Consider the following 16151-nt stretch of genomic DNA (forward strand, 5'->3'; position numbering starts at 1 on the left):
TTATTGAGTGATTTCCTGATGCTCAGTTTATTGGGGTTGTCTTTTCAGTTCCTGTTGTCCGAATCTAGCCTGGTTTTCCAATTTATTATTATTTTTAATGTATAGGCACCACGCTGGTATGTATATCATGCACGCAAGGGCGCTGATGACCTTGCTGTTCAGCGCCCTCACCCTCCAATCATCATCATAATCATCATCTCCATGACGTCTTTAGAGATCTTGAGGTAGCAAAAAACATCAGTCTAAGGAGAAGTTGAAATTTTCAGTGCATTCAGTTACATGGATGGTGGAAAATCGAGAAAGATGACTGAACTTTTTAGCTACAGTTACCAGAGGAACTTGCTTTTGTCACATCCACGGCCCTCTAAGATATAATTAGTATATTAAGACAAAAGGTCAGACAGAACTCACAGATAATTGCCATGACTAGTAGAAGACACAATATGGGACAGTTCATATCTATGCTTGGAAAATAATTCTTCTAGGAGTAATAATTATGATGATAATAGGAATTGCATTATGAGAGAAAGACGCTTTGAACAGAAACATAGGAATTTGCAGTCATAGAAACAAAATAATAGGCATCTTAGAAATCGATGAAACAGATAATTGGACGAGGAGAGGAAATGGTTTTCGAGGAGACTACTATTATTCCAACAATCGACCTCAGGAATGGATAACAAGGGATCATCGGAATAATATCGCACAAGTGCCTTCTCCAGCTCTAACGTCAGATAAAGTGCAACTACCGCATTTGGGGGAAGCAACTCTAGCATATGAAGAGAAATTTTTGTTAATGAAACGGCGTAGAATCGGACTGGTGTTGGAAATAAGATTATGAATAAAGATATACAGAGACACATACTGAAGAGGGTAGAGGAATAATTACAGACCATGCCGCAGCTAGTTCAGTTACACTTGAAGACATTCATACTGACATCTTATGTCATGAACGAATGAGTGATGGAAAGACACCTTCTAAAAGCTGTAGCCCAGCAGAGATTGGATTAAAAGAATAGTTCATAGCACTAACTGATTCTGAAAGAACGTAGTGGAAAGAGAACAACTTTTCTCTCTTTACAAAGATACTGGATGAGATTTATTGGAAGAGATGCAGCCTTACAAGAAATCTTTTCTCTGTCCTGAGATTGGGGTAAGTTTTGGCAATGTTGAAATGACGATAATTGCACACACTGCGAGTGAAGCTAAGTTAATTTCAGACGATCTTTTGATGAATTGTAAAGCTGTAAATCATGAACTATAGCATACATTCCGACAGTGAATCTGAAACGCGTATTTCTGGAGAAATGTGTTAAAATATCTGAGCAGGCTGATGTAGTTGTGAAGTGTCAAGGAGTAGAAATGAATTTAAAATTATTGATAATGTAAGATCTTAATGTAGATATCACATTAGGCGTTGAATATTTAAAGGGAAATAAGGGATGAACTGATTTACTATAGTTAACAACTTCGTCTGTAAGAAGAATCATGCAGTCTTCGTCGCTGTCCTCTATATGAGTTACGTGAATTATTAACGTTAACACGCAACAAAAATTACTTTTACATGCGTTAATTTTGTCCCATTAAGAACTAGCTATCAACTTCTGTCAGTTAGGGTGTCTTGAATCCAGTCATAAATCTGTTTCGACTAAGCTCGTATAGTGTCTACTAAACTGCAATATGAAACTTTATCGAGTTCTACGAGATTCCTTACGAAGATTATTGGCAGTGTCACCTGGTGATGTTCGTTGAACGAAACCGATTGTGAGATAGTAAAAGAACCTTAATACATCTTTAGTGCGTCTTATTAATACCAACACTATTCAGCCATGGAGCACAGATGATCAGGATTATGTGTAATAGCGACAGCAAGTCAAGGAACTTAGAATCATCCTGAGGATCTTTGTCTACTGGATTTCATGAACATTCAGAGTGAGCTATATTTCGCAACATCTGTTGGCACAAACGGATTCAATGTGCTGTCATGGAGGACTTTAAGACCCTTGAAGACATCTGAGTGGATCACCTTGGCTATTGCTTTTTTCTCAGTAAAAATTTATAGTGTAGTTGGGAAGTACTTTCTGCGAAGCCACTTTTAATTTTTTTCCCCTACAAAGTATGTTGCAAAGTGGCTAACATTACGCAGTAAATGAAGCATCTTGCTCATTAGCTTCGCTATTTCGCTCGGTCCTCCATTCTGCATTCCTGTGTTTACTACGTCCGCAAAGGCCGCAAGAAATGTGATGATTCCATAATGCACGGACTTGGACGCGGTGACGCCCGAGTGCGCAGGCGCGAATGCTGCCCACGCTCCGGCGCTCTGCCGACCGCATATTTTGGCTTAATTGTGTGCGAGGGCGCGGCCGGCGTTTTTATAAATTTCGGCCGCAATAAGGTCGACCCGCCACACCACGCAACACCCGTATGGCTCTGGCTGCCCAATGAAATTTCCAGCAGTGCCAGTGTACGTGTGTGTGTATTGGTGTGTGTGTGTGTGTGTGTGTGTGTGTGTCGTTCTTTGTATGCCAGAGGACCCACAAATGGAAAGAGGGTGGACACACATGCGAGGCTATCGTTCTGTGTAGGTGCGTGGCTACGGCTGCTATTTAGGGCAGTTCTCTGTATGTTCTCTGTCTGACTTGTGGGAGCGGAAGTTATGTTTTTTCATTAGGCACCAGACAATATACACGGCTGTAACTTTAGTCGTATTGATGTGGTGACGGTAGATGTGACCTGCGTACTAAGGGTTACATAATATTACAGACAGAAATGGGATAAAAATAACAGATAGAGTTCACACAGAGAAACCGTATCTTTTGAGCTGTCGATAAAAATCGGGACTCTAACGAATAAGCGTGGGTGTAAATATGTGATAGATCCTCAACAGTTGACAGAAGTAGTTGAATGTAACGGCTAAAAAGAGGTATATCAGTGTAGTTTCTACAGCAGAAATGCCCCGAGCTCTTTCGGGATCGATTGGACACACAAGTTACTTGCTAACGTGACACGTCTGTCTTCTTTCTTTCCACTGATCTTGATCCCGTATCTTCATGGAGTCGGCAAATTGCTTCTCAGACTTGCCATTGTTAGTGACAGAGGGTAGCCAGATGCCTTTCCTGTAACCCCCGCCCCCAAACTGTCAGCGTCTGTCGCTGTTTCGATCGCGAATGGTTTCTGCGTATTTGCAATTCGTGCAACTGAGGCAGAACATTGGTACCAACCTGGTATATGCCTAATCGGATGCGGAAAATCACATAAAACCAAAATCCAGAGTGGATGAAGCGTAAACCCTCGTCTTTAATCAAAAATGTTCAAATGTGTGTGAAATCTTATGGGACTTAACTGCTAAGGTCATCAGTCCCTAAGCTTACACACTACCTAACCTAAATTATCCTAAGGACAAACACACACACCCATGCCCGAGGGAAGACTCGAACCTCCGACGGGATCAGCCGCACAGTCCACGACTGCAGCGCCCTAGACCGCTCGGATAATCCCGCGCTGCGCTGCGGTCCGAGCCCCAAAAGGTGAATATTCAGGCTTTTGGTAGGTAGTCATATTGATGTGACTGGACTGTCTAACCGATGTGGAAAAGATTATAATCAGGATGATTTCAAATATCCACAATTATTTATTTTCATTGGAAATTACATTAGTATTAGAAATATCAGCAATAATTGCACTCAAGGTGGTTGTCACTAAAGCAATTAGTTTTCGGTTATATTGTTTTTTGTCACTTCCGTTCTAACTTGGCTTTTAAAACCAGTCAGAATTACCGCTTTCATAAATAACCTATTTTCGGCCTTTTATTCCCCTTATTCCCTTCAATTAACGTAGAAAGCGAACAAACACTGCAAAATTTTGACTCCTTCATTTTCAAGGTAGACAGGCAAATAGAAGCAAACGCAATCCAGTCACCATTTACTGATTTTCTCAAAAAGTGATAAACTATTGAATGCTACAACAAGTCATATTTTCTTCTGTTGGTCGGGGATGAGACCACTATTTCAGCACTACGCTTAGGCAGTGCTCAAGGGTGAAAAATGAGGTTGAAGATCTCTGTTTTTCGTGTGAATTTGTACCTTTTCAAGGAATACAAGCAGAAAAAGGCATATTATGTAGATAACAGGCAGCCAATCAGCTACTTTCTACTTTTGTTTTGTGCTGTCAATGAACTGTTGTTGAGTTTTTAATTTATTACTGTTACCACAATTTCTCTCGTCTTTCATTATTCCATAGAAATTGCAGACAAATCTTTAATCTTTTAATGCAAATGAGTCGATAACTTCATTGCTACACTTCGTAAAAATATTTCGAGAGCACGGTTGGTACCGCTCTGCAATGCAACGGGCGTCCGGTGAGGATAGCGAGGCACTACCGTACAGAGCGGGTGGTCGCTAGACTTGCACAGTGCACGTACATGCGTACATTAAACCACAACACACGGCGACAGGGACATTACTGTCTCAGCAATGCTGTACCGGTTCTTTTTCTATTTCTTTGTTGGTCGTTTCTTTCTCTGATTGTATTGAAAGAGCGGTAATCGCTTTTCCCATTTTCTATAATAACATAATACTTTTTAAAAAAAAGCTAATATTAAGAATAAAAATTGCCCCATTTCTATTTTTAAAAAAAGGATTATTTAAAAACGAAACATTTTAATACTGCTGTCATTCTTTATTGATATTTTGGCTTCTTGCTCGGTTATTAGCAATAATTAAAAACAAATACCTGTTATAACCGAGACCAAACAAATACCACAAAATACTGAGTGTGAGAGTCAGAGCGTAGCTATCAGCGAGAAAGGCCGAGAGGTGTGATTGGAATACAGTGGGATTATTCCCATCATTTTAATATTGCAGCTTACTGTAATTTACTTTAATAATCAGTATTGTACAAATCTACCATCGTCCACTTTTTAATGGTCTGTCGCTGCTACAAATTTGTCTCTTAATGTGTTATATGACTTCTCTCAGAAATGTGTCTTCCCTGAATCTGGACGGTAACGCTCTCCGTGCAACATGACCCTCATACACTATGTGATCAAAAGTATGCGGACACCTGGCTGAAAATGACCTACAAGGTCGTGTTGCCCTCCATCGGTAATGCTGGAATTCAATATGGTGTTCGCCCACCCTTAGCCTTATGACAGCTTAGACTCTCACAGGCATACGTTCAGTCAGGTGCTGGAAGGTTCCTTGAGCAATGGCAGCCCATTCTTCACGGAGTGTTGCACTGAGGAGAGGTGAGACCTGTCACGAAGTCGGCGTTCCGAAACATCTCAAAGGCGCTCTATAGGATTCAGGTTAGGACTCTGTGCAGGCCAGTCCATTACTTTATTGTCGTGTAACCACTCCGCCACAGGCAATGCATTATGAACAGGTTCTCGATCATGTTGATACAATCGCCACTTCCGAATTGCTCGTCCACAGTGGGAAGAAAGAAGGAGCTTAAAACATCAATGTAGGCCTGTGCTGTGATAGTGCCACGCAAAACAACGAGGGGTACAAGCCCCCTCCTTGAAAAACACGACCATACCATAACACCATCGCTTATGAATTTCACTGTTAGCATTACACACTCTGGCAGACGAAGTTCATCCGGCATTCATTATACCCACGTTCTGCCATCCGACTGCCACATTGTGTATCGTGATTCGTCATTCCACACAACGTTTTTCCACTGTTCAATCGTCCAATGTTTATGATCCTTACACCAAGCGAGACGTCGTTCGGCATTTACTGGCATGATGTGTGGCTTATGACCAGCCGCTCGACCATGAAATGCAAGTTTTCTCACCTCCTGCCTAACTGTCATAGTACATGCAGTGGATCCTGATTGACTTTGAAATTCCTGTGGGATGATCTGGATAGGTGTCTAGATAGATGTCTGCCTACTATACATACGGACCTCTTCAACTGTCGGCGGTCTCTGTCAGTCAATGAACGAGGTCGGCCTGTACGCTTTTGTGCCGTACGTGTCCCTTCACGATTCCACTTCACTATTCACATCGGAAACAGTGGACCTAGGGAAATTTAGGACTGTGGAAATCTCGCGTAAAGAAGTATGATACAAGTGACACCCAATCACCTGACCACGTTTGAAGTCGGTGAGTTCCGTGGAGCACCGCATTCTGCTCTCTCACGATGTCTGGTGACTATTTTGGTCACTGATATCGAGTACCTGGCAGTAGGTGGCAGCATAATGCACTTAGTATGAAAAACGTATGTTTTTGGGGGTGTCCGGATATTTTGACCACACGGTGTATGTAGAATCCGTCACAATTCTTCACTCTGAGTCTGTAACGCTTTCGTATTGACTGAACGATTTTATTACGAAGGGCCCACCTACATTAATTTCTGTCCCTCTTAACTTCCGACCCCACTCCCCCCCCCCCCGACCCCCCCCCCCGGATATTTTGACCACACAGTGTATGTAGAATCCGTCACAATTCTACATTGTGACTCTGTGACGCTTTCGTATTGACTGAATGATTTTATTACGAAGGGCCCACCTACATTAATTTCTGTCCCTCTTAACTTCCGACCCCACTCCCACCGCCCCCCCCCCCCACCTACTCGCCATGGTAACTGACTCAGCTAACATTATTTGCGTCGACGATCTACATCTCCTTAACATTCTTAGTCGAGAATTTACTGTTCCTACCATGTGATCGTCGCACATGAAATCGCTCTTGGATGTTTTTCTCGTTTTGACTGTTCCCATTCATTGACTTCTGATGATGTAGTCAACAGTAAATGGGTTACGTAATGACGCCACAAGCAACTGAAAACGTCCTGCCGGTGTCAGTACATATTTACAGTTCTCCGGCACTTCAGCTATACAGTATAAAGTAGAGTAATCTCATAAGTCCGATGCAGGTTTCAAATATACACACCGCCTCTTGTACACACGTAGGACTAGTAATCGCAAACACCACTCTCCAATGGTAACCGTGAATTGCTAACATATCTGATGATTTGGCTCCGTTGCCACCAACGTACGTTGTGTTTCCCTGTAAGTCTTCCGTCTAATCAGAAACCTTTTCATGCTATTACAGTAGGGATTTAGATTTTGTAACGTGTTAATCAAAGCGCATTCCCTACTATCCGCCACATACTTGTTGCTCAGCTTGGATACAAGAGTCATTCACAGATTTTTAGTGTTTCATTAAGTAGACATCCATATGATAAATTCTGCTGTGATCTTTGGTTTTTAGTTTTCGCTCTTCCGACTGGTTTGATGCGGCTCGCCACAAATTCCTCTCATTTGCCAATGTCTTCACTTCAGAGTAGTTTCTGCGACTCGAGTCCACAATTGTTTGTTGGATATAATCCAGTCTTTGTCTTCCGCTACAGCCTTTACCTGTACAGCACACTGTAATACTTGATGGCTGATGGCTCTTCCCTGGTGTTTTAACGTTGGTTCGGTCACCTTGTTCGTTCTTCTTGTCAGTTTTCCCATAGGTTTCTTTCTTCGCTGGTTCTGTAGAGAATCTCCTCGTTCCTAACCATATGAGTCCACATAATGTTCAGCATTCTCCTGTAGCACCTTGTCTCACATGCTTCAATTTTCTTCTGTTCAGTTTATCCCAGAGTCCATAATATTGCCGTACAATGCTGTGCTCCGAATGTACATTCTCAGATATTCTCTATGTTTCATACTAGTAGACTTCTCTTTACCAGGAATGCCATTTTCCTCTGTGTTGATTTCCTTTTTGTCCACTCCTGCTTCGTCCGTAATGGACTATTTTGCTGCCAATGGAGTAGACTTCCTTAGCTTCGTCTACTTCGTGATCACCAATTTTGATCTCAAGTTACCCGCTTTATTCATTTCTGCTAAATTCTCGTTGTTTTGGTCTATCTTCTGATTACTCTCAGTCCATATGCTGTAACTATAAGCCCCTTCGTGCCGTTCAAAAAATCCTGTAATTCTCCTTCACCTCTACTGAGGATAGCAATGTTATCAGCAAATGTTATCGTTAAGATTCTTCCACCCTGAGGTTAAATTCGACTCTTCAACCTATCTCTTAATTCCGTCATTGATTCTTCAATGTGTAGATTGAACAGTAGAGGAGAGAGTCTACATCTCCGTCTTACACCTTTTTTAATGAGAGGACTTCTCTCTTGCCCTACCAGTCTTATTATTCCCTCTCTGTCCTTGTAGACATACACACATCAAAAAAAGTTTTGCATCACCCCGGTACCCAGAACTCCTGAAGATAGTCGTTGACTGTGGATATTATATCACAGACACAGTCCCTTTGACTGTTCAGAAATGTCACTAAACCCGCCCGAAGATGTAAACTACCATGCATGAGCAGCGCCTGTTACACGGAGGGGATCCGACAGCCGATCAGTTCCAGTCTTACCACTAGGAAGGAGGTACACGGCTCGTGTTGTCTGTAGTTCAACCATGCCTAGACGGTCAATACAGCGGCTTGATATCGTTCGCATTGTTACTTTGTGCCTGGAAGGGCTCTCAACAAGGTAAGTGTCCAGGCGTCTCGGATTGAACCAAAGGGATGTTGTTCGGACATGGAGGATATACAGAGAGACAGAGAGAGACTGTCGATGACATGCCTCGCTCAGGCACAGGACGCCGTGTTGGACTCAAACTTTGTGCAATAAGCTGAATGATGCGCAACTTCACACCCCACGTCCATGGCGAGGTCAATCTTTGCAACCACGACACAATGCAGCGCGGTACAGATGGGCCCAATAACATGCCGAATGGACCTCTCAGGATTGGCATCACATTCTCTTCAGCGATGAGTGTCGCATATGCCTTGAACCAGAGAATCGTCGGATACATTTTTGGAGGTAACCGGGTCAGGCTGAGCGCCTTAGACACACTGTCCAGTGAGTGCAGCAAGGTGGAGGTTCCCTGCTGTTTTGGGGTGGCATTATGTTGGGCCGACGTACGCCGCTGGAGGTCATGGAAGGCGCCGTAACGGCTGTACGATACGTGCATGCCATCCTCCGACCGATAGTGCAACCATATCGGCAGCATATTGGCGAGGCATTCGTCTCCATGGACGACAATTCACGCCCCCATTGTGCACATCTTGTGACTGACTTCCTTCAGGATAACGAGATTGCTCGGCTATAGTGGCCAGCATGTTCTCCAGATATGAAGCCTATCGAACATGTCTGAGATAGAATGAAAAGGGTTGTTTATGGACGACGCTACCCATGAACCACTCTGAGGGATCTACCCCGAATCGCCGTTGAGGAGTGCGACCAACAGTGCCTTGATGAACTTGTCGATACTATGCCACAACGAATATAGGTATGCATCAATGAAAGAGGACTTGCTATTGGGTATTAGAGGTACTGGTATGTACAGCAATCTGGACAACGGCTTCTGAAGGTCTCGCTGTATGGTGGTGCAGCAACCAATGTGTGGCTTTTGTGAGCAATAGAATGGGCGGAAATGATGTTTATGTTGATCTCTACTCCAATTTTCTGAACAGGTTCCGGAGCTCTCGGAACCGAGGTGATGCAAAACATTTTTTGTTGAGTGTGTTTGTTTATGCTGGATCAGTCCTCCCTCCATCAGTTCACCCGGAACAGTTTCTTTTTCTGTATCTTCACTTTTTTTTCTGCAGCCATTTCGTCTTGACTTCCATGGGACACTCAATTACTTCATTTCTAAGTGATTTTCGTTGCTGTATTTCTGTCTTTTCTTCAGCATTTATGTACTTTCTTCTTTCATCGATCCATTGCAATATTTCTTCTGTTACCCTCATTTTTCCCCAGTAATCTTTCTGATAGCTATGTTTGTCTTCCCAAAATCTGTAATTTCTATTTTTAGAGATGTCTACTCCTCTTAGAATGAATTATCTGCTGTGTTATTCTTTATCGCAGTGTTCACATCTTTAGCGAATTTGAAACGCATCTTATGCTACCTCCGTGCTTTAGTATCCCACGTCCTTCCACTTGGATTCCTCTGTACGACTCTTTTAAATTTCAGCTTACTGTGCAACATGATGAAATTCTGATTTCAGTCTACATCTGCTTCTGGGTACGCCTCACAATCCAGTGTGCGAGTTCTATATCTGTGTGTGACCATGACATTATACAGCTGGATCCTTCCCTTGTCTCCGGGCCCTTTCCACGTATACGTTTTATTGTTGTAATTATTGAAGAGAGTGCTCTCTGGCTGAAATTTATTGCAGGCCACAGTTAGTCTTTCTCCTCTCTCATACCTATTACCTAGCCTATATTTTTCTGTGTCCCTTATGTCTGCCTTTTCCCCTGCAACCGCATTCGAATCTCCCACGACTATTAGAGTTCCACCTCCATTTACGTACTGAAATAGCCTGATACACTTTGTCTAGCGCTTCATCTTCTGCCTGTGACGTCGGCTTGTTACCTGAACTATTGTTGTCGGCGTTGGTTTGCTGTCGATTCTGATGAGATGGCGACTGCAGGAGAGCTAATTTTGCGCTTTCGCAGGAGAACTAGTGTGAAGATTGGAAGGTAGGTGGTGTGAAATTCCTGCTCACTGATTAAGAAGAAAAATAGTTCATGATAGGGGCACTCTTTTACTGTTTACAGTTTCTGAGACTACTCTGTCAGGCTGTTGTGGTAGCTGACTTAGGGTCATGTTTTATAAAACATGTATCTGGCTTGATAAACATTGGTTAAATTTACAAATACAAGATCAACGGTGCCACCACCCTATTTGTTGTCAATTGCCACGACACTCGCACTAGAGTGAGAATGAACTATGTCGCTGGCCCATACTAATTGACATTATAGCGGTTAGTAAATATGCTGCCCTATCATTGCTACCCCTGATGCTCTCTATCGAATTATTAAAGAATTATCAAGGCTTCCTGGTTGGATTAGAAATAAAGGATTCATAAAAATCAAGAGAATGGTGTTTCAGTTTAAATCTCTGAATCCTTTTTCCTAAAAGGAGACAAGCTCCTATTCCTCACAAAGGTTTTAAAGGCAAACAAAATCTTACACAACATTTGTCCCAGTACGTTTGACAATTACAAACTAACACATTATATTTTGGGAGAGGAAGAAACATATTTACTTCTCTCATATATTTTAAAAGCAATCACAGCTTCATTTATCTCTGCATGCTCAGTGAACCAACACTCTGCAGGCTCCATTTCACACCCCCAACTATTTGTATGAGCTATTCGCTTCCAGCTGTGATCCATTGACATAATAGTCATGGAATACTACGTTCCTTCGTTTTGTAAGTGCACAATTTTATATTTCTGAATATTTAAAGCAAATTACCTATCTTTGCATCACTCTGTGGTCTTATGAAGGTCTGACTGAATATGTGTGCAGATTATTTCAGACAGTACTACATCACAGATAACATCATCTTCTGTGAAAATCCTGATTTTACTGTTAATATGGTCTCCAAGATCATTAATACACAATATAAACTGCAAGCATCCCTACACAGTTTTCTGGGGCACAATCAAAGTTACTTATACATCTGAAGATGACCCTCCATCCACGATGACGTACTGTGTCCTCACTACCAAAACGTCCTCAGTCCAGTCACAAATTTCACTTGATACTCCATATGGTCGAACTTTTGACAGTGTCACTGATTCAAATGCATTTCGTAAATCAAGCAATACTGCGTCTACATGACTGCTTTGATGTGAGACAGGTGTGAATTTTCGGAATTCATGTTGACTGTCAGGGAAGAGGTCATTCTGTTGAAGATACCTCATTATGTTTTAGGTCAGAGTATGTTGTAAGATTCTACAACAAATCAGTGTCAAGGGTATCGGACAGTGGTCTGGTAGCTCACTTGTACTATCTTTCTTGTAAACAGGTGTGACCTGTGGTTTGTTCCAACTACTGGGAACCGTTATTGTTCAAGGGACCTACAGTGGATTCTATCTAGAAGAGGGGCCAACTCAGCCGAAAATTCACTATAGAATCTGGCAGGGAATTCATAGAGCCCTGGAGCTCAGGAGGACAGAACTTCATACCCAAGATACGATGAACGGAGTTGCTATCTGCTCCTATACAAAGGTTCTGTACAACGTTCGATACTGTACACCCTTTTGGCCCGTTTCTTCAGAACGTTGAGTCTTTCTCTACTGTATTTCCCTTATATTTCACAACGTACTTACTTACGCCAGCAATATCTACATTGCAACTGTTGTCTCATACGTTTTGGGGCTACATTCTATAGCACACATCCAATATATGTTTATTAAGGACATGCTTCAACAAATAAATAAAAACTTTTAGTTTATTGATTTTAATTTAAATAAACTCATAATTTTGCAACAAGAAACAATTAGCGTTCAGAACAACGATAAATAAAGTGTACAACAAAGAAATACAGGATAATGCCTGAATGACAGAACTGATCTGAACAAGATAGCACAATGTAAAATGTCTGTAATAACATAGTACAAATTGTATTGTACATGATTTCTTGAACTGAACAATGATGTACATACAAATTAAATTATTCTACCAATATTACAACAGAGGTAGTCACATGCAGCGAGAGTCCACATACATACAGTATATAATTTGTAAAACAATATACAAATCTCAATAAACATCAATGGGCGATAAGAATACAACGACGGTTACAAGAACACCAATCAGGATATTATAGTTCCAAAGTATACGTGTATATAGGCTAATTAAAAGCGAAATAGCCTCTAGACAGACAGAGAGAAATCGATATATTCCACATTAATTGAGAAGAGGTGCATTCCTGCAGTGCTTAGGGTGTTGTTGAGGTTATTTTATATAGAGGGTCTTTGGTGCTGACTTGCAACTGCAAACAAGAATGAACTTTCAGTATGTGATGCCATTTCGCTTTGAACAACTAAGTCCATATGTTTCGCATTGTACTTTACGCACAGATATAATAACACCAAATAAGTCTAGCTGTAGTTACATTAACAATCAGACACAAATTTTTCGATATCATGCAATAAAAACTCCGAACATTACAATAAACTTCTGAATTATATGTTTAATATTCCGCATTAATGATTAACAAACGTTTACAGTAATTACATTACATTTTATGATACATTCCAACCAACAACCCTGTTATTCCTTAAACAAACTGCAAGTACTGGTAGGAAGGACGCTTAATAGTTATAAAACGAAAGAGACGTAGGTGATACTGCTGGAGAAGGAGAGGCGTTAAATCCTTCAACTCTGAAGGTAGCAGCAATGAATATTGTATGAGAGGAATTATGTTGTCTTTCTTATGCCAAGGATGAAATTTGAGCCACTAGTACAGATATATTACGCAAAGCACAGAAATACCAGATATTGAAAGATCCAAGTGTTTGATAGAAAAATTCGAGTGAGTAATAAACCGAAACACAAAGACAGTGAAAGATGAAGAGCTTGTTCATTCTGTGAAGATGAATTTCCAGTTATTTGCGTTAATTTCTTCAGTAAAAATGATACGTTGCTTCAAGTATATGAGCAGCTCAGGCATGCTTGCGACACATCGAGGGAAATAAAGGAAAAATCTTGTTACAGTGTTGTCTGTCAGTGTTGTGAAATATCACTTCATGCTGTGTTGAAATAAATGTATTTGAATAAATTTCTCTTTAAATATAAACTATACCATTGACTCTCCTTACGGGAATAAAACTAAACTATTGCACAAAATTAGGCCCTTTCTGTTCCATAACATAATTATTTTTCATTACACAGTCGTAACGAATTCCAACAGTTCACTTAAAATTACACCCAAAAATATATGGCACATCTTTAAATATTGAGTCAGTTCTTAGCCTAGGACCTTAATTGATCTCAAATCCTTAATTTTCCATTACGACTCTTCCCACTTCTAAAGGAGTAGCACATTCAGTAATTGTGAGAAACATGTTCACATTTCGAATGGGTGCTGCAGCACAAAATCAAAAGACCACATTGATATGAACACAATGAAATTGTTCGAATAAATATATTTTCATAAAAAAGCCTTCTGTCTGCCATATATTTCTCTCGGGCAGTCCATGGAACAAGTCATCCTGCTAGATACATGTCTCCCATTTCTTTAAACCATACACGTAGAACGTCCAGTCTAGTGTGTTGGCTATCGCCTAACATTCTCAATATTTTTCCGTTTTTTTAAATAGTCATTATCATAACAAAATCTACAAAAATACAAAATAGTTCGAATTATCACAAACATCACATTATCTGACTAACGGCTGCCTATACAAAATATCTCCTTACGGCAAATTTAATTAGATGTGTACAAGTGCAATATTTCCAGGCTTCAGTACGTTTTACTCATGACATGAAACGCCGACGTAGTGATGTCGCGAGCACCTCTGCCGTCTCTACGCTCAAATCACGTGGCGCCGCACTCTACAAAAATAGCTCTGCCGGTCGGCGTCTTCTTAGATGTACTGCCCTAGCGCCGTGTACAGCTCTTGCAAACAAGAGAGCATCTGGCTGAACGTGACGCGGTCCTCAGGTTTCGACAGCCAGCACCACGCCATCAAAGTGAACCTGCGAAATACACAAGAGCGAAGATACACATGAGAGTCGTTCCATTAGACATTTGCTATCGCTGCTATCAAGCAAAACGCCAGATCTGTAGAATAAAAAAGAAACGTGGAGGATAAGGGTTGAACGTCGTCCACGGGGTCATTAACGCTGGAGCACAATTTCATAGAGGATACGGACGAAAGTTCTCTGTCGTGTTGTTTTTAAGGGGGGACATTGATGAAATTGACCAAAAATGTCAATTTTCGATTTATTTTGTATTTGTTAGTACAACTCATGGACAAAAAGTTCCCAAAGTTTCAATGCTTAAATCGCATCTGAAGTGCCTGAAAATTAACTAACCGTGTGACGCAGCCTCCCTACCACTCCAAGCTCAGCTCAGAGGGATAACAACCCCTACATTCACAAGGAGAGGCTTCCAAATTGTATTCTGGATCTTGTCAAGCCCACTTACAGGTTTCTGGCCGATCCTGCATTACTTAAAAAGAGTGTTCATGTCTAAATCCAAAATCCAAATAAGTATCTAAATTCACTCATACGGAAACGATGCCCTAAGCACACATTAGCATCTGCTGTAGTTGTCAGAATTGCAACTTATGATGCAGTTTTTGTATTTAACGATGGGAACGTCGAGAGAATGAACGTATTAGAAGGAATGGGCTTCCAGATAGGAAATTTTACTGAAGACAACCTGCGAAAAATATATTTACAGAGCGTCTCTGCAGCTGAAAAGTCAGTTGAAGACCTGGTAAAGGAAAGAAGACAGATAACAAGAAATCAGAAGAGAAGCCTTGAAGGGAAAGACGACTCAGAGTACAAATATGGTGCCCTCTGAAGAACTGACATAAGGAAAAAAGTTAGGTTGAACTTTAAATTGCGGTTCCCGAAAAGTTTGTTTTTTAAAGTACATGTACCTATTCCTTAGATTCTATCAATGCTACAATTATTAAATTTTGTACAAATGTTTTTGAAAGTCTAATAAAGGTTGTCTCAAGAGAATTATGAACTTATGATTACAAGCTGAGATATGGAGCAAAGTGCTAGAAATTGTGCATGAATTTAAAATTGTACTTGCGGAATTATAATTTAAAAATTATGAAAATTCTCCTATTTGACCTATTCCAGAAACCTCATGAGAGAAGCTTACAACATATAAAGAGATGAAACAGAGAATTTTTTGTAGAAATCTCTTGAATACTTTCTGAGGAAAAGAAACATAGATTATTTTTGGAAAATAAAACTTCAAATTTAATTCAAATAAAGTGGAATATATATAATCAGTGGATTTTATATGTAAATGTGTTACTTTCACGGAAAGCGTGGTACAAAATTCCATTGCCATATCTCCAAAATCGTGAATTTGGTGCATTATGGAAAAAGTGTGGGTTATTCATCAACGTCCCCCCTTAAAGCACCTAACCCAGAAACTCCTTAATCGTAGCATCCTTTTGCTTGATATAACTTTACAAGAGCAGTGATAATCAAAAGCTCTTGGTAGAAATTTCAGAGCAAGTTTGGCTGTGCACCATACCGTGGCACGAATCTGGACTTGGTAACTTTGTCACAAGTGCTCTTCACACTCAGCAGTGCGAACGTACCTCTTGAAACACATCAGTTCTCTTCTTCCATCACAAACTCATTCAGCAAGTAACTGTA

The 16151-nt window shown here is 40.8% G+C and overlaps 1 protein-coding gene across 1 annotated transcript in view; it reads right to left on the minus strand.

Moving 5' to 3' along the window:
* Positions 1-12348: 12348 nt before the first annotated feature.
* Positions 12349-16151, minus strand: part of LOC124796215 (tyrosine-protein kinase Dnt-like) — a 232588-nt gene continuing 228785 nt past the window's right edge. The window contains exon 12 of the mRNA XM_047260309.1: positions 12349-14498. Within this exon, the coding sequence (XP_047116265.1) occupies positions 14387-14498 (112 nt within the window). The 3' untranslated portion in view covers positions 12349-14386. The remainder of the gene's footprint in view (positions 14499-16151) is intronic.

This window comes from Schistocerca piceifrons, chromosome 1, assembly GCF_021461385.2.
Source record: "Schistocerca piceifrons isolate TAMUIC-IGC-003096 chromosome 1, iqSchPice1.1, whole genome shotgun sequence".
In the NCBI taxonomy this organism is placed as follows: Eukaryota; Metazoa; Arthropoda; class Insecta; order Orthoptera; family Acrididae; genus Schistocerca; species Schistocerca piceifrons.